The 21,304-nt window shown below is 32.3% G+C and overlaps 2 protein-coding genes, 1 long non-coding RNA gene and 1 other non-coding gene across 8 annotated transcripts; 2 read left to right on the forward strand and 2 right to left on the reverse strand.

Moving 5' to 3' along the window:
• Positions 1-1,649: 1,649 nt before the first annotated feature.
• LOC112746603 (small nucleolar RNA R71) lies at positions 1,650-1,757 on the forward strand. The gene has a single exon (XR_003174479.1). It is a non-coding gene; the product is annotated as a small nucleolar RNA R71 (small nucleolar RNA).
• A 6,967-nt stretch (positions 1,758-8,724) lies between these two features.
• Positions 8,725-9,569, reverse strand: LOC140178309 (uncharacterized). Its single transcript, XR_011871005.1, has 2 exons — positions 9,423-9,569; positions 8,725-9,181 (listed from the first exon to the last, which is right to left on the reverse strand). It is a non-coding gene; the product is annotated as an uncharacterized lncRNA (long non-coding RNA).
• A 72-nt stretch (positions 9,570-9,641) lies between these two features.
• Positions 9,642-15,523, reverse strand: LOC112743532 (cystathionine beta-lyase, chloroplastic-like). Of its 3 annotated transcripts, none has more exons than XM_072214325.1 (11): positions 14,223-15,523; positions 14,099-14,144; positions 13,632-13,702; positions 13,432-13,523; positions 12,029-12,181; positions 11,814-11,927; positions 11,562-11,729; positions 11,328-11,433; positions 11,198-11,239; positions 11,049-11,105; positions 9,642-9,772 (listed from the first exon to the last, which is right to left on the reverse strand). In XM_072214325.1, the coding sequence occupies exons 1-5, from the start codon at positions 14,264-14,266 to the stop codon at positions 12,177-12,179; spliced, it is 258 nt and encodes an 85-aa protein (XP_072070426.1). In that variant the 5' UTR covers positions 14,267-15,523; the 3' UTR covers positions 9,642-9,772; positions 11,049-11,105; positions 11,198-11,239; positions 11,328-11,433; positions 11,562-11,729; positions 11,814-11,927; positions 12,029-12,176. The 3 variants fall into 3 exon arrangements, with proteins under 3 accessions (XP_072070426.1, XP_072070425.1, XP_072070424.1); XM_072214324.1 differs by lacking the exon at positions 9,642-9,772 and adding an exon at positions 10,819-10,970; XM_072214323.1 differs by lacking the exon at positions 9,642-9,772 and having other exon boundaries at positions 10,819-11,105.
• Positions 15,524-16,542: 1,019 nt separating this feature from the next.
• LOC112743533 (tropinone reductase homolog) lies at positions 16,543-20,048 on the forward strand. 3 transcript variants are annotated; one of them, XM_025792781.3, is made up of 5 exons: positions 16,543-16,899; positions 17,250-17,457; positions 18,211-18,427; positions 19,058-19,170; positions 19,662-20,048. In XM_025792781.3, exons 1-5 carry the CDS (start codon positions 16,811-16,813, stop codon positions 19,830-19,832), a joined length of 798 nt encoding a protein of 265 aa, XP_025648566.1. In that variant the 5' UTR covers positions 16,543-16,810; the 3' UTR covers positions 19,833-20,048. The 3 variants fall into 3 exon arrangements, 2 of the variants coding, with proteins under 2 accessions (XP_025648566.1, XP_029147974.1); XR_011871006.1 differs by having other exon boundaries at positions 16,679-16,899; positions 18,197-18,427; XM_029292141.2 differs by having other exon boundaries at positions 16,680-16,892.
• Positions 20,049-21,304: the final 1,256 nt, after the last annotated feature.

Raw genomic sequence — 21,304 nt, forward strand, 5'->3', positions numbered from 1 at the left:
TGAGCTCTTAGAGAGCCTTACAGAGACTCAGAGCTTAATGATGGTCTCCTAACACCAAACTTAGAAGTTGAGTGTGGGAGCTCTGTTTTACTCTGTATTGAGAGAAGCTTTTTATGCTTCCTCTCCATGGTTACAGAAGAAGATCCCTGAGCCTTAAACATAAGGTAGTCCCCATTCAATTGAAGGACTAACTCTCCTCTATCCACATCAATCACAACTATTACTGTGGCTAGGAAGGGTCTTCCAAGGATGATGGATTCATCCTCATCCTTCCCAGTGTCTAGGATTATGAAGTCAGCAGGGATGTACAGGCCTTTAACCTTCACTAAGACATCCTCTACAAGTCTATAAGCCTGTTTCATTGATTTGTCTGCCATCTCTAGTGAGATTCTTACAGCTTGTACCTCAAAGATCCCTAGTTTCTCTATTACAGAGAGTGGCATGAGGTTTATTCCTGACCCCAGGTCATACAGAGCCTTCTCAAAGGTCATGGTGCCTATGGTGCAGGGTATTAAGAACTTTCCGGAATCCGGTTTCTTCTGAGGTAATTTCAGTTGAACCAAGGCATTCAGTTCATTGATGAGCAATGGAGGTTCATCCTCCCAAGTCTCATTACCAAATAAATTAGCATTCAGCTTCATGATTGCTCCTAGATACTAAGCAACTTGCTCTTCAATAATATCTTCATCTTCTTCAGAGGAAGAATACTCATCAGAGCTCATGAATGGCAACAGTAAGTTTAGTGGAATCTCTATGGTCTCTGTATGAGCCTCAGATTCCTTTGGTTCCTCAATAGGTAACTCCTTAGGGATCAGTGGACGTCCTTTGAGGTCTTCCTCACTGGAAATCATTGCCTCTTCCTCCTCTATAGGTTCAGCCATGTTGATTATATTTATGGCCTTGCACTCTCTTTTTGGATTCTCTTCTGTATTGCTTGGGATAGTACTAGGAGGGATTTTAGTAACTCTTTTACTTAGTTGACCCACTTGTGCCTCCAAATTTCTGATGGAGGACCTTGTTTCAGTCATGAAACTTAGAGTGGTCTTAGATAGATCAGAGACTATGGTTGCTAAGTTAGAGAGGCTCTACTTAGAATTCTCTATCTGTTGCTCAGAAGATGATGGAAAAGGCTTGCTATTACTAAACCTATTTCTCCCACCATTATTATTATTGAAGCCTTGTTGAGGCTTCTGTTGATCCTTCCATGAGAAATTAGGATGATTCCTCCATGAAGGATTGTAGGTGTTTCCATAGGATTCTCCCATGTAATTCACCTCTTCTATTGTAGGATTCTCAGGGTCATAAGCTTCTTCTTCAGAGGAAGCTTCTTTAGTACTGCTGGATGCAGCTTGCATTCCAGTCAGATTCTGAGAAATCATATTGACTTGCTGAGTCAATATTTTATTCTGAGCCAATATGGCATTCAGAGTATCAATCTCAAGAACTCCTTTCTTCTGAGTCATCCCATTATTCACAGGATTTCTTTCAGAAGTGTACATGAACTGGTTATTTGCAACCATTTCAATGAGTTTCTAGGCTTCTGTAGGCGTCTTCTTTAGATGAAGAGATCCACCATCAGAGTGATCCAATGACATCTTGGACAATTCAGACAGACCATCATAGAATATACATAAGATGCTCCATTCTGAAAGCATGTTAGAAGGACACATTCTGATCAATTGCTTGTATCTTTCCCAAGCTTCACAGAGGGATTCACCTTCCTTCTGTCTGAAGGTTTAGACTTCCACTCTAAGCTTGCTCAACTTTTGAGGTGGAAAAAATTTGGCCAAGAAAGCATTGACCAACTTTTTCCAAGAGTTCAGGCTTTCTTTAGGTTGTGAGTCCAACCATATCCTAGCTCTGTCTCTTACAGCAAAGGGGAAAAGCATAAGTCTGTAGACCTCGGGATTAACCCCATTGGTCTTAACAGTGTCACAGATTTGCAAGAATTCAGCTAAGAACTGATGAGGATCTTCTAATGGAAGTCCATGAAACTTGCAATTCTGCTGCATTAGAGAAACTAATTGAGGCTTAAGCTCAAAGTTGTTTGCTCCAATTGCAGGAATTGAGATACTTCTTCCATAGAAGTCAGAAGTTGGTGCAGTAAAGTCACCAAGCATCTTCCTGGCATCTCTACCATTGTTATTGTTTTCGGCTGCCATCTCTACTTCTTTTTTGAAAATTTCTGTAAGGTCCTCTCCAAAGTGTTGTGCTTTAGCTTCTCTTAGCTTCCTCTTCAAGTCCTTTCAGGTTCAGGATCAGCTTCAACAAGAATGTTCTTATTCTTGTTCCTGCTCATATGAAAAAGAAGAGAACAGAAAAGAAGAGGAATCCTCTATATCACAGTATAGAGATTCCTTTATGTGAGTAAAAGAATAGAAGAATAGAAGAATGAGGTAGAGAGAAAATAAAGAGAATTCGAACACAGAGAGAGGGAGAGGGTTTGAATTTTAAGAAGAAGAGAAGTGTTAGTAATTAAATAAATAAATAGAAAGAGATGAGAAAGAGAGAGTATTCGAATATTAATTTAAAAGAAAAGAAAAATATTTTTTTTATTTTAATTATTAGTTAGAATTTGAATTTATTAAAAGAAATAAAATAAAATTAGAATTTAATACAATTAGTTAATAAAAAGAATTTTGAAAAAGTGGGTAATAGTTTTCGAAAATTAGAGAGAGAGAAAGGTAGTTAGGTGGTTTTAAAGAGGATAAGAAATAGAAAACTTTTTAAAATCAAGCAAAAAGTCAAGTAGTTAATTGAAAAAGATTTGAAAATCAATTTTGAAAAGATAAGAAGTTAGAAAAAAGATTTTGAAATTAAGTTTTGAAAAAGATATGATTGAAAGATATGATTGAATTTTATTTTGAAAAAGATTTGAGAAGGAAATTAAAAAGATTTGATTTTTAAAATTAAAGTTGATGACTTGACTAACAAGAAACTAAAAGATATTATTCTAGAATTTAAAAATTGAACCTTTCTCAACAGGAAAGTAACAATACTTGAAATTTTTGAATCAAAACATTAAATGTTAGCAATGATTTCGAAAATTATGAAATAAAAATGAAAAAGATTTGATTTTTTTTTTGAAAAAGATTTGAAAAGATAAAATTTTTAAATTGAAATTTTGGCTTGACTAACAAGAAGCAACCAAATTTTGAAAATTTTTGACTAAGTCAATCCAAAATTTTGAAATTTTTGAGTAAAATAAGGAAAATATATTATTTTTTTATTTTTGAATTAATGAAGGAAGAGAAAAACAACAAAAAAGACACATGACATAAGAATTTAAGATCAAAACAAATAATTCATGCAAGAACACTTTGAATATTATGATGAACATCAAGAACATATTTTTTGAAAATTTTTAAGAAAAGAAACACATGCAAGACACCAAACTTAGAAATTTTTAATGTTTAGACACTATGAATTTGAAAATGCATATGAAAAACAACAAAAAGCACAAAACAAGAAAATCACAAGATTAAACAAAGAAAATCATCAAGAACAACTTGAAAAGCAAAGAAGAACACAATGCATATATTTTCGAAAATTAAGAAAATTTTAAAAACATGCAATTGACACCAAACTTAAAATTTGACACTAGACTCAAACAAGAAACACAAAATTTTTGGTTTTTATGATTTTATTAAAATTTTTTTGTATTTTTCAAAAATTATTTTGGAAAAGGAAATAAAGAAATTCAAAATTTTTAATAAGAATTCCAAGATTCGTGCAATGCTAGTCTAAAGCTTTGGTCCAAAAGAATTAGACATGGCAAATGGCCAGCCAAGCTTTAGCAGAGCATTACATACAACAGCCAAATTGATGGGAACCAAAAGGCTCTTGCAAAGATAAATGAAAACTTCGGTCCAAAGGATTAGACATGGCTTAAAAGCCAGCCAGGATTCAACATATCTCAAGAAACTCTAGAATTCATTCTTAAAAACTCTGAAGAACAATTTTTGTTTGTATTTTTTTTCGAAAATAAAATAAAAGGCTTAAACATAAAATAAAATTACCTAATCTAAGCAACAAGATGAACCGTCAGTTGTCCAAACTCGAACAATCCTTAGCAACGGCGCCAAAAATTTGATGCACGAAATTGTGATTCACACTTTTCACAACTCCGCACAACTAACCAGCAAGTGCACTGGGTTGTCCAAGTAATACCTTACGTGAGTAAGGGTCGATCCCACGGAGATTGTCGGCTTGAAGCAAGCTATGGTCATCTTGTAAATCTTAGTCAGGCAGATTCATATGGTTATGAGGTTTTGATAATTAAAAGATAAATAAAACATAAAATAAAATAAAGGTACTTATGTAATTCATTGGTCGGAATTTCAGATAAGCGTGTGAAGATGCTTTGTTGCTTCTGAACCTCTGCTTTCCTATTGTCTTCTTCCAACCTTGCACACTCCCTTCCATGGCAAGTTGTATGATCATCTCAGATGAAAAATACTAGGTACGATCTCTGCACGGCTAATCAACTGTCGGATTTCTCGTCTCGGATGAAAAATACCAGGTACAGCTACCGCACGGCTAATCATCTGTCGGTTTCCGCTAGCATCGGAATAGGACCCTTGTCCTTTTGCACACTGTCACTGCGCCCAACATTCGCAAGTTTGAAGCTCGTCACAGTCATCCCTTCCCAGATCCTACTCGGAATACCACATACAAGGTTTAGACTTTTCGGATCTCAGGAATGGCTGCCAATGGTTCTAGCCTATACCATGAAGATCCTAATCTCAGGGACTCGGTCTGTGTATTAGAGACCCAAGAGAATATACCCCGGCTGTTGTCCAATGACTACGTTGAACATCATGTAGACCGCTTTGTGGTTGTCAGGCACGCAGATCTTGGCTAAGCGAGTAACGAAGCTTGGGTGATTGTCATAGGTCACCCCTTCATTCTGACTTAACTGAATTAAGTATGAGAGTATATCTTGGAGAAGAAGTAGGCGTGAATTGAAAGAAAAACAATAGTACTTGCATTAATTCATGAAGAACAGCAGAGCTCCACACCTTAATCTATGGGGTGTAGAAACTCCACCGTAGAAAATACATAAGTGAAAAGAGGTCTAGGCATGGCCGAATGGCCAGCCTCCAAGTCCAAGTCTCAGATCTAAAAATGATCAAAGATGGTTAAGTCTCCTAGTATGCGAATGAAATAGTAAAAAGTGCTATTTATACTAAACTAGTTACTATGGATTATAGAAAATAAGTAACTAAGTGCAGATAGTGCAGAAATCCACTTTCGGGGCCCACTTGGTGTGTGCTTGGGCTAACCATTGAAGCTTTCACGTGCATAGGCCACTCTTCGAGTTAAACGCCAGCTTGGGTGCCTGTTTGGGCGTTTAACTTCAGTTCTGGTGCCATTTCTGGCGTTTTACTCCAGAAAAGGGTCTCAAGTGGGCGTTTAGACGCCAGTTTGGGCCATCAAATCTCAGGCAAAGTATGGACTATTATATATTGCTGGAAATTCCAAGATGTCTACTTTCCAAGGTAATTGAGAGCGCACCAATTGGGCTTCTGTAGCTCCAAAAAATCCATTTTGAGTGCAGGAAGGTTAGAATCCAACAGCATCTGCAGTCCTTTTTTAGCCTCTGAATTAGATTTTTGCTCAGGTCCCTCAATTTCAGCCAGAAAATACCTGAAATTACAGAAAAATATACAAACTCATAGTAAAGTCCAGAAATGTAATTTTTGCATAAAAACTACTAAAAATATAATAAAAAGTAACTAAAACATACTAAAAACTATGTAAAAACAATGCCAAAAAGGATATAAATTATTCTTTCATCACCAACCAAACCTTCATGTAACTTGATCTGATATCATAACTTGCCTCTGTTGCATTTTGCAAGGCCTAAATCGACATAACCGTGTTAGCTCTAACCATAGGAAAGATGAAAAAGCACATATGAGATGGTAATCAAGCTTTTGTAATCACTAAAAATCTTTGTGGCTAGACATGTATGAGGTCCGTTATACTTTCTGATCTCCTAAGTACCCTTTTGCTGTCTAAGAGTGATCTGAATAAATCAACTGAACTTGTTACAAATTTCTTATACTTTTCATGGTACTTGATGTGATCTAACTCAACAACCCTATGATGGATGTTGTAAGTCATGACATTGAGCACTAAGCATGATTTCCTCTTTACTTTGAAACTATTGTTCAACTTGAAACGCATTTGGAGTAGATATATCATGTGAATCTCTGCCCTCAAATCTGGATCATACATTTGACAAACCGTGGTGTGCCATGGCCTCCAAGTTTAAAGTTGAAAAGTGCAGTAGATATTGTTACATTCCGAAACTTGAGGGGCCACCCTGATTGACTGAAATGTTTCTTCCTAAATTCTCATTGCTATCCTCAACTATCATGGGGGGCTCCACATCCTCGTCATCTTGCAATGCATCTTCCATAGGATTTGGTTTTTCACCCCTAGCTGAAGATGGTATCTTCCCAGGAGAAGCAACTATTGCAATCACAAGCTCACCAAAAAAACGATTATCACCAATGTCACAAGCATTATCATTAACACAATTTAAATCAACTGCGAAGGACGGAGATACCACTAACATTACTTCAAGTGCAACTGCAAGCTCAAATCTAGAGGCAACTACAAGCATTGAGCTAAAGGCTCCTGAAAGTTCTACAGATTGAGAATTATGATTCGATCCTCCTGAATTAGCAACCACATCTCCAAGCTTGGCCAGCAATTCATGGATTCTCACCTCGAGCTAGAAACTGACGATGACATTAAAACAAAATTTACAAATCTTCATCACTCTCTATAACATAATAATCGTACTTCACAAAATCTCGCACAACAAAAATGAAAATGATATAAAATAAATACTCCACATGATTGATGTCATGGACTTCTAGTTTCTGTAGCATGGTACTTTGCAGCTCAACAAAAGTAGTAGATTGTCAGATAAAGACATTCAATAAATCTTTATCAGTAAATTTTATTCCTTCTTGCACTTTTTTTTTTAATATTTTCTCTATAGTGCTCAAGAATTAGAAATTTATCATTACTAGTCATTGTGAATGTCACTTTAAATAACAACAAATGTTTTGGATGTATTTACAGACCTTACCTATTGCTAAATTGGATTACCTTATTTCGTAATATATTAAGGTGTAAATCAAATTACTCTGATTCAATTTACCTATACTTTCCTCTTTCTATAAATCAATTTTTCCTGCATTGATTTGATAGGTTATCTAAACCCTAAACTCCTTCAAAAAGTAAATCGACGATGTGGTTAATGTTAATTTACGTCTTTTGAGCTTTTGAACATAGATCAAATTTGGCTTTTTCGATTTATGTGTAAATGGATAATCGAACTTAGCTTATGCGATTTACATAGATTAAAATACAACTGATGTATAACCAAACTAAAGAATTAAGACATCTATATAATTTTGATGTCCAACTGTTTTATTAAAATAAATTACCCACAACTTTATTAGGTATTGGCAGGCAATATCCATGTAAAATTCAATAGTTTTCAAATTTTTATAATTGAATTAAATTCTTAAAAAATATTTGTACATATTATTTTATAATAATATATTTATACTTATTATGCATTAAAAATTAAGAATTTTATACGATGTAACAAATATTATATTATTTTGTATCAAATTTGTTTTTATATAAAATATATATTCCCTTTCTTGTAGTTATTTTAATTAAAATAATGATGTAACAAAAATAAATTGGTTAAATAATTTTCTCATCTTCTGGAAACAAAAGAAGTCGTATATATATGGCATCTGCATGTATTTATTTTGCCCTTAGGAAAGGAATCAAAGGATGAAGATGTTATGTGGTTGAATGATAAAATAGAAAATTTAAAATAATTATATAATATATAGTAAACTAGTACTAGCTACAAAATTTAACACCCCCCCCCCCCAAAAAAATTTAAATTTTGTGACTTGTTTAATATGCAATTGAATTAATTATTTGATTAATCTAAATTAATTAGTTAGAGAGAGAGAACTGAAATTGTATGTACTTAAATATTTATTTAAGACATAAAAAGAAAAGAAAATAAAATCTTTCTAAAATATTGAGCTTTCCCGTGAAAAATGGAGGCAACGGTTTCCATTAATTTTTTGCGTTGATCAGAAGGTAGTATTTTTTTTTTGTGACAATCAGAAGGTAGTATATGTAATTACAAGCGGACCCTGTGACACTAAATTTTTTAGACTGTGTTTGGTTATCGTCTCAAAATTATAAAAATAGAGACACAAATATATAAAAATATAATATATAAATATAAAAAAATATTAATTTTACATTGTGTTTGATAATTAAAAAATAGACAAAATATACTATTCATAATTCTATTAAAAAGTTAATTTTATTCTTATTATGCTATTATCATTATTACTTTTGTTTTTTTTATTCTTCTTCTTTCAAAATTATCACAATTTATCATGGTATCACTGTTTTTAAAACCAACACAAATTTTTTTATTTTTAGTAATTCTTCATCCAAAATAAAATCAACTCTATAAACATCAAAGCAAAATTGCTAAAAATTATTAACATAACAAACACAAATCTCCATCAACTCAAAGAGAGAATAAATTATCATCCCACCTACAATAAAAAATACCACAAATAAAATTTAATTCCAAATTCAATTATTCAATATTTATAAAATAAACAAAAGTTCTTTAATATTATCCTAATTGAATAATACAAACAGATTCAAAATTTTATTAAAATATAAATTTTGAAACAAATACAAATTGAATCTGAGGTAGAATAAGACAACAAAGTAGACAAAAGAAAAGAAGGAGATAAAGAATGATGAAAAAAAGATAAAGATGAAAAGAGGTGAAAAAAGGGCAAGGCCGACAAATTAAAAAAATACCAGTAGATCTATAACGACGATGAGATATGTGGTTGCTTTCATTGTAAATCTACAGTTGCTCTGGGGAGGGAGGGAGGGAGGGAGGGAGGGAGAGAGAGAGTCCGTCGTTACAGCAACTGTCGCTGCTGTCGCTATTGATGCTGACCGAATGGTGAGGCAAAAAGATCTCTTTTTTGCTGTGACGCTACCAAGAAGAAGACGAACATCGCCGCTAGAGAAAGGATGGAGGCGACACCATCGAAGCCCAAAGTCATGCAACAACAATGGCAAAGTATGGAGGCTACAGAGAGAAAATGAAGAATGGTTGAAGAAAAGGAAATTAGGTTAAAGATACTAAGGATACGAATAGAATTACAAAAATATTAGAGGAATAAAATTATAAAAATTTTAGTGTTTTAGACTGAATATTAGTGTCTTACCTATTGGAAAAACACAATACATATTTTTTTTATAGATATCTCTATATAACCGTATCTCTTTTAATTTTGTGTCTTACGTACCAAACAAAGAACACGTCCTACCGTATTTCTATCTTTGGCATACATAGATATCCCTAATGCCGCGCCTTACTTCTCCACTCTTCCAAACACTTATAAAAATCTGCTTTGTTACGTGAACATGTACGAACAGTTGCTCCAAATTCAGCCAACTCTCCCACAATGGCATGCCTAATTCAAAATAAAAATAAAAAATATAGCTTTTATAACATAAGAGATAATTAAAGTTTAGGCACGAACGAACCCTATGCCTCTTGTTTTACCGGTCACCAGTGAGGTCATTCCGTGGAATGACCATCTTTCGCCTTTGGACTTCAACTTTGTTTCCTCCATTTTTTTTCCTTCCAATTAAAGAGTGCTGCTTCTGCTGGTCTCTGTAGTTTCTTAGGCATGGAAAAAATGTCTAGTTATGAGTGAATTTTTACATAGAATTCAATATCTATTTTATCTCTATGACTCTATATTAATGAAGTTTGTTCCATTCACAAAACAAAAAGAAGTTTGTTTTACTATAGGATGTAACTCGTGCAATGATTCTGACAGTGAAAAATATTATTAAAAGGTATTTAACAAAATAATAAATTATTTATAGTATCTTAATTCTTAATAGATATTTTTTTATATGAAAAAATAACTATTTGTATTCATGAATTTTGCGAACGTTAATAAAAGTACTCATCAAACAAAAAAATTAACATTATACCTATAAAAGATGGGCTCCGTGTGATAAAATTACCTAAATCCTAATTTTTTGTTGACTTTTTAATAAAAAAATTTTCAAATCACCCACATCCACTACAAGATTTTTCTTTATTTGTGGCAGTTTTTTTTCTTATTTGTGGAGGTTTATAACCCCCACCAAATGATTTGCGGAGGTTTCTAAAACCCCCAAAATTTGAGGTGCCACGAGATCTTTTGTGTAGTTTTTAGAAACCTACACAATCTATTCAGTGGGAGTTTTGTATGTGTTTAGTGGGGTTTTGTATTGAATTTTTGTGGCAATTTTAAATCACTTTTGTGGCAGTTTAAAACCTCCACAAATTAATTTTTTAATTTAACAAAAATTAACTATTTTGTGAGATTTTCAAACCTCCACAAATCCTGTAATTATTTATTTATTTTTAATTTCAAATCATTCATTAATCTCATCTCATTTACATACTCTCAAATTAGAAATTTATTTTTTAATATCAATTTAAAAACTAAATCTTTTATAATACAATTTCTCCATATAAAACAATTCTATATATAAAAAAATTTCTCAATGTCAGTAGTTCCAAACATAATTGTATATGGTATTGTGTTACATAACTATTACTGTTTTTTTTTTTAAAAAGTAAAATAAAACAACTTTAATATCTCAATATCATCTAATTACATAAAATAAATACACAAAAAAATTTAAAGCATACACACAAACTAAGCTCTAAAATTTTAACATTAATAGTATATAATTACACTGAAGGTCCCAATCCTAAAAGACCTTTTAACATTATCAAGTTAATTTATGTTACTTTCTGTGTAGCTGAATTTCTTCCTCAGTAGAACCACATAGCTCAAGTCCTCAATCACCTTAATTCATTAATCACTAATTAACCACAATTACACACTTAATTATTTCAAATCATATATATAGAGTAGAGACAGAACCTTGTGAATTGCTCCCAATTGAACAACACCTTCTCTTACAGCAATGAGAGCTATGGTCTGCATCAAGAAACAATAAAGATCCTATAATGTAGACACATGAATATAAATGTTTATTATTTTCTTATCATAATCATCATATATAATACTACCTTTAGTCGAGATTGGAACTGTGCTTCCCAAGTCCTAGGATGCTGTAATTAAGAATATAATTAAGCATGAAATCATGAAGTTGTAATAAGAGTAAGATTATTAATGAATTAATTAATAAGTAGTATTAACTGAATCAGTTGAATTATGCCACGCTGACAAGAAGTTGATTTCTTGTTCATTAGGCTCTTTGTATATCCATTTGTGACTCTGATCTGCAGCAACTTTTCCTATCAACCTGCACTTATTCAATTCCACCCATCACAATAATAATTAATAATTGTATTATTGATAATCACATAACATAAACAGAAGAAGAAGAACCATTATTATTATTATTATGATTATTATTATTAGGACAATCACCAGAGTTTATTTCAGGTGCTGCTGCTGACGCTGCACAGTTTTAAGCTATAGCGCATGAGAGAATTTACGATGCAAAAACAGTTCCTAAGGTGAGCTGTGGTATCACTAGATTATTGGTGGGTATTGCTTTTCCTGCTGCCTGACCCTTCTTTTATACTCTGTAGCATCCTGCAAAAATAAGACAATACTACAATGTTAAGAGATCTTTTATAATAAGAAAGAAAAAAATGTCCAATTTCCTAGGTTAGATACCTAGATAAATAGATGATATCCCTCTGTCTGAGCAGGATCAACAGGATTTGGCTGGTCAAGCAAATCCTGGATACTAACAAGAATTTACTTCACTGTTATAGCTGGTCTCCACCCCTACAATGACAATAAATCTGTAAACCTGTTTGCTCACTGACATGCAAATCAAACTATATAAGTTAGTCTCAAGCAGTCCTACACAAGAGAGATGAACTTACACTATCCTCATTAAGTATAGACAAGCAAACAGTTCCAGATGGATAGACATTAGGGTGGAAGAAGCCTTGTGGGAATTTACACTTCGGAGGCTTGCTAGGGTAGTCTTCACTGAAGTGCATTGTAAGGGGAAAAAAGCCACCTTTCCAATTAGTCTGCAACATATGAAATGTAAACTTGATAGAATGCAAATAACAGGCTCACTATTCAACAAGCTGCTTTTTTAGGTGGGACACAGCTCACAGTTGTCAACTGAAATTATGACCCACACAGCAATTACACACAAAAACACAGACACAAAGGGTGCTTAGAAGCTAGAATCAAAAGTGGGAATGGAAACAGTACTAGAAAAAGTTTTAACAAAGCAGTAAAAGAACAATCAAGAAAAGTAACAACCAAAGCAGTGAAAAATAGCACTTTTAACAAACATCCAATTAAAAAAATGCAGTTACTAAAAATTGAAGGGAAAAAATAAGAACTGAATCTCAGCAAACAGCTAATTGTAAAGGGTGTTTTGAAATCATTGCAACTCATGATACAAGTATGATTCAAAGTCTGCCATTATCAAATTTCAGCAACAACAAATCAGATCATGTGCGATCTAAATTATGCATCCAGAAGTTCTAGTTCTAAGCATGATACTAGTGGCTTACAGCCTTTCAATAATTGCAAAAGACATTAACAAGGGGAAAAATGTTCCTATCCTTCTAACTCACTAAACACGGTGACTAAGGGGTAGAATGTCAAGATCATTAATGTTAAAAATTAATAGTTGCCAATCTTTTCGACTGCCTAAAAGAATCAATCTTTTATTTTAATTGCTTATTTAGTAATTGGTCTTTTTCATTTAATTTGCCTAAAAGAATCAAACCACCAAAGAGTAATTAGTCTTTTACTTCATGGAACAAACAAACTTGATTGGTTTGTTGCCATAATTAATTACTGGTTATGAAAAAAAATGAACAAGCATAACTGACAAGTTAAACTAACTTGACTACAATGCCATTCTTTGGAATTACTCGGGACAGCAACCTGTCTGTTCCACCATATAGATCATCTCCAGCAACAATTTCCTCACTTACATTATATTATATTATCAGCGCAAAATATCAGAAAATATAATTTTTGCATCAAAAAGGGGAAAAAAGAACTGTCCTTTGAGAATTCATGGCTTTCAGTCCCATAGTGCATTAATCGGTAAGTTTTAAAAATGAATCCAACAAACGAATAATCTAGGAAAAATACCAATAGTGATGACACGGCACTGCATGAGTGAATGCATGCAGAGACTCCAAAGCATGAAACTACTCATATTCTTAAATTCTCAGTGATGAATTTAATCTAAATTTCACAACTAAAAATGAAGAAAAACCATATTATAGCACAATGAAGAAAGAAAAGGCACCAGCTTGAACAAGATGAGAAACAGCACTCAGAGCAGCCATTCCACTGGTGAAGCATAGAGCTCTATCCGCCTTATCAAGTTTCGCCAACAAACTAAGAACACAACATGCAAGGTAAAACATGGTGAGAAAAGAAAACATTAATGCCACAATATTGGCAGTTGCAATGGTAAACAAACACAACTAACAGGACATAGTGAACCTTTCTAAAGCATCTCGAGTGGGATTTCCACATCTGGTATAATCATAGGGACCATTTTCTATTGCATTAGGCTGCATAAATAGGAGTACTGGTCAATAAACATAATGAGATCAAGAGAAAAGTACTCCCTCCATTCCAATTAGCACTCTTACTTTTTCGGTACATCAAAAAATCAATGTATCTAGACACATTTATGTCCAAATACATTGGAAAGGTTCATGTCATAGTGTGTATAAAAAAATCAAATCTTCACCTGCTTAAAAGTAGTAGTCTAATAGAGTCGGATTACTGAATGCTCCAAAAGGATCATTGCATTGAGTCAATAAGATAATTGCATTGAGACTTTGGCAAAGAAAACAAAATTAAGTAACATTCAAACAGAATAACAATGATCTTCGTTGTAGAAAAAAAAGCCTCATGAAAAAGAATCAAATCATCGAGAAGTGATTGAAATTGAAGAAACATACGTGGCTGGCATTCTTTCCAATTCCTGTTTGTTCGAACACCGCAATCCTGAAATATAATAAACAATGCGTCATTCAAAGGAGTAATATCAGCAAATTAATAGGGAAGAAGAAGAAAAAGAAGTACCAGCAGCAGTTCAAAGGAGAAATCGGAGTGAGAAAAAGCGTCATTGAAGAAGAAGCTCCGAAGTGAATAGATCTGAAAATCCGTTGTACCACGGCAACTACGGTGGCATCGACGGCAGAAACTGTGGCGGCAACAGCGACGAAAACTGCAGTGGCAATAGTGGCAGCAACGACAGCATAGAGAGAACAGATGCATTAATAGAAGAGGTGGCTCGATTTAGAAGCTCTCTCTTGCAATAGACACGGCAGTGATAACGGTGCCAGCGGCAGAAACAGCAGCGAGAACGGTAGCAAAAATGGTGGTAGAAAACTTAGGGTTTCATGCCCCTCTCTCGGCTAACTCAGTGCCTCTCATTTGGGGAAAAAGAGAAAATGAGCATGGAACAAAATGGAAATCAAGCAACCACGCTCAAATTTCATTTTCACACGATATACTTTCCATTAATAATTTTGAATTTTAATTAATGGAGGTTTTTTAAATTACCATAAATAAAATGTGTTGGTGAGGTTTTAAAAAACCTCCATAAAAAAGTCCCATAAATAAATAGAAATCTTGTAGTGATCTTTTATCTTTAACCTCTACTCCACCACCATCTCTTCTTCCCTAAATCCCAAACTTTTGAAATCCTCACCATTACCACCACCTCCTTGATTACCACTGCCTCCCATCTCCCTCTCCATTGCCACTACTTGCTATAATCATAATACTTGTTGCACAATATGAAAAAGCAGTGTTAGTTTCTCTGGAGGAAGTCTAGTTAGTTTTTTCAAAAGCGGCGTCCGATTCAACATCAGAGTTGTCGTTGGAGTTGTCGTTGAACTAGTTATAGCGCGATTATGGGAACACTTAACGAAAACTGAGTGCTTATTATCATGATTATCTTCTATGAAACTGTGCACCATTCTCACTAGACACATAATTTAGTTCCAAATTAAATCGGCACCAGCTACGATCTTGCCGAAATACGCATCGTCACTGGCATTCTTCTCCACCACCACTGCCGAGCTCCTCAGAATACTGGGGAATTGGCGCTTGAAGAGGCGCTTCAACCGCCACTTGGCCACCAGCTTCACCAATTCCTACCTCCTCATCTCTTAACAGACGTTAGAATTAATCGGCTGAATCTTCATTGTAAAAGGCATGATGATGATGATGATGTACAAGAAGATGAATGGTGAGTGGTGGTAATGGAGAGGGAAGGGGAGGCCAGGGAGTTGTAATCAAGGGCGAGGTGGTGGTGAGGGTTTTGAAAGTTTGGAATTTGAAAAAGAAGAGATGGTGGTGGAGTTGAGGTTGAAGATAAAGAGTGGGAGTAATTTAAAAATTTTATTAAAAAGTTAACAAAAAAAAAATCTAAGGTGGATATTTTTGTCACACAAAACTTATTTTTTATGGGTATAACATTAGTTTTCTTGTTTGATGGATATTTTTGTTAACATTTATAAAGTTCATGCTATAAATAGTTATTTTTCCTATTCATAATTAAATGTTAATGCATTAATGGTCTTTCTTATTTAGAGCTTGTATTGATGAGTTTTTAAGAAAAAAAAATTAAGTGATTTTTTAAAAATAAAAAAAATAATTTAATGTTTGAGTATCTTAAGTAAAAATATTTTTCTATCGATATAAAAATAATTTATTTATTTATTTATTATGTTAAAGTATTTTTTTTAAATAAAAATATATTTTTTAGAAAATTTATAAATTGTAACTCTTAAAAAGATGTTTTTAATTTTTTATTATTTTTATTTTATTATTAAAAATTTAATTATCAAATATACTAAAAAATAAAAAAATTTTAAAAAAAAATATTTTATTAACATCTTAATAAGTTTGTTTGAGTGCTATTAAATTATTGAAAAATATTTTTTTAATAAAATTCTTTTTTTCAATTTTTATAGTGTGTTTGATAAATTTTTAATAGTAAAAATAAAAATACTAAAAATTTAAAAAAATATCTCTTTCTAAAAGCTATAATTTATATTTTTTTGAAAAGATATTTTTACTTAAAAAAAATATTTTAATATAATGAATAAACAAAAAATATTTTTATATTATTGTATTTAAATGTAATTAATAAATAAAAATATTTTTATTTCTGAATTTAAATATTAAATTACTTTTTTTTTTATTTTTTTAAAAAATAAATAAATAAATTAGAAATCACCTGAACAAGTCTCCTTAATTACTTTGGACCACTGATTTTGGATTTTGATTTGTTTTATTAGACTGGCCTACATATGAAATTATGAATACAAATTTTCTTAGTAGTACGTACTAAAAAGACGTTATAATTGAAACAAATCACATCTAGCGTTTTCTTCAACAAAACACAAGGCGTGTTCTGACTTTATTCATTGTGATAAGATTGAAACAAACAATGCAAGAACCACAAGATTGATCGGACAAATAATCATCTGTTCTCTATAAATATCTCCACTAGTAATATATTATATTATATAAGACATATTTTGAAAACATAAAGCCTGTGGTACAACAAATCCGAGATAATTATATTGTACTATGCATGTAATTTTGAGGAGTCCAAATTAAAGGGTTTCGCTAAGTCTTTGCTGTGAACAAGAAAAATGGCGGAAAGGAAGTTGAACTTCAAAGATAAACGATGGTCACTCCATGGGATGACAGCTCTAGTCACTGGAGGATCTCGAGGTATTGGGTGAGTTTTCTAATTATGTTAATCCCACTTCATCTTTATAATATATATAAAAAATATTAGATGAATATAAAAATATTAACTACTATATATTTATATATATTTATACACATCACTTACGTTTGTTTTTTTAACAAATTAATCAATCACTAGAGTAACTAAAACTATCATAACAAAATAATCGAATATTTAATATCATAGTAAAAAATTTTTTTGTTAATATCAAATATATATATATATATATATATATATAATTTGTATACAGAAATTAATTTTGTTTTATTTACTACTTTTTAAAAAAGACGTGTGTTTTTGTTTTCTCATGAAAGTTTTACAATCCTCCATTTCTTTAGGTATGCAATAGTGGAAGAGTTAGCAGAATTTGGAGCAGCAGTTCATGTATGTGCACGAAATGAAGCAGATATTAATAAGTGTGTGGAAGAGTGGAAAAACAAAGGATTAAATGTTACGGGATCTGCTTGTGATGTTTCATCCCGTGATCAACGTCAACATTTAATAGAAATTGTTGCCTCCATCTTTCATGGAAAACTCAACATTCTAGTAAGTTATATTTTAAGTTTGGGTTAGACAAAAATATTATTTTAGATAGTTATTAGTTTTACAAACTTGATTAAACAGTAAACTGTACTTATTGATGTTGTATATTGATACTCTGGTTTCAATGTAGGCCAAATTCACTTTTAATTATTAATCTTTCACAAATATTAAAAATTAGCTATGACAAATCATTTGCCATGTCTTATTTAATATATATTTTGTCTTCAGCAAGTTAATTAATTATTAAAATAATTAATTTAAAAATAAAATATCACTTTTTTGAAGCAGTAGTATAATTAAATATTTTTATAATAAAATAATTTTATAAATATCAAATTAGTTAATTGAACTCATTTTAGTCTTTATACCAATATAAAATCTGTTAACTAATTTAGTATATTTATTTGATCATACTAAAATATTAGCCACTTCACCTTACTATTAGAGATGTCATATCGACACTATAACCCTAATGTTAGCACTGTATTAATAACAGTTGAATTAAAGATAATAGAGACTCAGAAGTCACAATATATAAATTTAAGGACCAATTTAATCATTTTCAAAAATCAAAGACCATCTTAATAAGCACAAAAAATTTCAGAGACCAAAAATTGTAATCACCATTATAACATGGTTAAGAAAATGTGCATTATTTTTTACATTGACATAGAAAATAGAAAAGCTATTATTTTCCTGGTTTTTTTTTCCACAAATTCATTAATTCGAATTGATTTGTTAGATTTTATTTCACAGATAAATAATGCTGGAACAACCACACCTAAACACGCCATAGATTATACTGCTGAAGATGTGACAACTATAATGAGTACCAATTTTGAATCTGCTTACTATTTGTGTCAACTTTCTTACCCACTTCTAAAAGCTTCTGGATATGGGAGCATAGTATTTGTGTCCTCCGTTGCTGGTTTGAAAGCTTTGCCTTATTCTTCTATCTATGCATCAACAAAAGGTATGTTCTCTTTTCTCAAAATTCTTTTAAGTCAAAGGCAAAATTAGAATTTTAGTTTGCAATTATAGTTTGAAATATAGCCCCAACTGCTATTGATACAATAGATCACTTGATACAGTATCTTTATATACAGATATGATATTTTTTATTTAATCAAGTACTTAAATTTTTTTAATTTTCTGTAGAAGTTTACAATAAATAATTGGGTTAATCCAAGACGTAGTAATCTTTCGACTACACAAACTGTAAGGATATATAATCATAATACTCTAGTTTTAGTTAAGAGTGGGTTGTTATAACTGGTTTAACTGTTTCTGTTATAACAGTGTTCGTTAGGTTGGTTAAAACTAGTGTAATATATACACCACCTTGTATCAATAACAGAAATAACAATTTACCTTTTCTAATTATAATTCTTCTATTCTCTTTTCTCTGCTTTCCTTTTCATACAAACATTATAAGATTATTCACACCTTGCATATTGAAAATGGACCAAGTACACAACCATAATATTGCATTCAAATTATACAATATGTTCTGCAGTTTACAATGACGATGGTCAAAACTTAACGTAAAAAGTTTTGAGCATAGAAGTAACATATAACCATTTTGAACTTATGATGTTAACAGGAGCCATGAATCAACTCACCAAAAACTTAGCACTGGAATGGGCAAAGGATAATATTCGTGTAAATTCTGTAGCACCAGGAAATGTTCAGACCAAACTTTTGAATGATATCCTGGTACGCAAAGCTCTTGTTCAAAAATTTTGAGAGCAATCTTAAGACGTAATACAAATTTCGAGAAGTGTTTTAGATTTTATTCAACAACTTTTTGACCAAATAAAAAATCAATAAAACCATTTTTTAGTACAATACGTAAGGCTAAATTTTTAAATATTAGGGTAATTTTAGTATTTTTTTAAAATATGTAGTGATTTTCATGTTTTACATAAATGTGGAGGAATCTAACACACAATTTGACAGTGTCAATTTATCATTTATTATATTTTTTAATTTTTGAAAAATACAAAACGATAGTGTTGTTTTGTCATTTATCATTTTCTAATTTTTAAAAAATCAAAATGGAGATGCCATATTGTGTTTTTTCACAATCTTATACAACACATATATTCAATCATGTTTGGAAATTACACCCCTTTAAAGCCAATACATTAAAAAAGTTCTAGTCACTGATAAGTGTGAAGTGTGAACTATGCCTACTTTTCTTGTAGAAAAATATTGGCGAAGGTGAAAAGATTGCGAGTGCTATGACGTCTCAAACTCCACTGCAACGCATTGGAGAACCAAAAGAAATATCATCATTGGTTGTTTTTCTTTGTCTTTCGGCTGCTTCATTTATCACTGGACAAACTATAACTGCAGATGGAGGCTTCACAATTTAAGTTGCATTTTCAGGACTCAAGACTTTAAAGTTTAAGTATATGAAAACTTTCAATTATTTCAGTAATACCATGTTCCAATTATTTTAGTCATGAATTTTAGATTTAATTACTCTCTTACTCCCTATAATTTCACCAAATTTGTAATTAAATTTCTATACATTTTTTTTCTTTCAATTAAATCCTTATATATATATATTTTAAAATTTTGTAATTAAATTTTTTCTGTGTCAAAAATATTAAAATTAATAGAATATTCCTCCTAAAAAATATGTAGTAAAAAATCTAATTAGGTTTTTAGTTATGGGTACTTTTAATTTATAAAAAAATATTCTGTTAACGCTAACATTTGAATAAGAACCATGGTATGTGGTATATCTTAGACATCAACAATAAAAATCTATAATGTCGTAGTATCACGATGGGCCGCAATGCATATGAAGTGGTATGCCTATATAAGTACTACAAATCTCCATGACAATTGCTGGCAGTTATCAAAGTCTAGTGGCAGTGACAACTATCAAATATGGCACATGCACGCACTCTACATAGCCCATTTTCACGTTTTTTATTTAGTTTTGAGTTCGACACCAATATGCCTTATGGCTTTTTGCTATGGAGTTGCATCCTGGATATTTTGACCTTAGTTTCTTAATCCAGTGGATCTTGAGCCTGAGTCCCCACTATTATTGCACCTTGATTCCTCTCAGTGGTTTGATCCAGAACCTTAATCAACTGTTCCACAGGAGCCACAGCCGGACTATCAGCCTTTAGATCACTACAAGAAAAACGGTGAGTACTATCAAATTTATCGACAAATTTAGTGTCGGGTATTAGCAACGGATTTACTGTCATAATTACCGGTGGATCAGGCAATAAATTCATCTGGTAAAGATATTACTGTTGGATTAGATTTTTTGCAGGTATATACGCCAATAATATTTGGAGAGAAGAGAAGGAAATTTGGCGCGTTCTATACCGTTGGATAAATCTGCCAGTAAATCTTACTTAATGAAATGCTGTGTTTGTCATGCGCAATGAAGTTACCGGCGGACAAATACGTCGGTAAATCCAACGATAAAATTGGCGCTAAATTGGAATCGCGCATTCTTTCTCCCTCATTTCAAAAGACAACTATCTCTAACATTGGTGTTCCCTTTTCTCTCTCCATCTCCCTCCCCCAAATTAAACCACCTTTGACAGCCTCTCCGCCATCGTTGGCCACCACAACAGCCTCTAAAGATTGTGTGTACTGGTCGTTGCCACCACCAACTTTCGTCGCGTGGAACATTTTCGTGTCGCAGCTGATTTTGTCGCCGTTGTTGCTCGCCAGAGCTGCCTCCTTCCTCTGTCTGGGAAGGTTGTCGTCCTTCCTCTTTATATTGTATCCTACATTTTCATTTTTTTAACTAAAACCCAAAATACAGTCTTGCAAGTTGGTCATCGCCGCTACCACTGCATCGTACATGCTGAGT

This window comes from Arachis hypogaea, chromosome 14, assembly GCF_003086295.3.
Source record: "Arachis hypogaea cultivar Tifrunner chromosome 14, arahy.Tifrunner.gnm2.J5K5, whole genome shotgun sequence".
In the NCBI taxonomy this organism is placed as follows: Eukaryota; Viridiplantae; Streptophyta; class Magnoliopsida; order Fabales; family Fabaceae; genus Arachis; species Arachis hypogaea.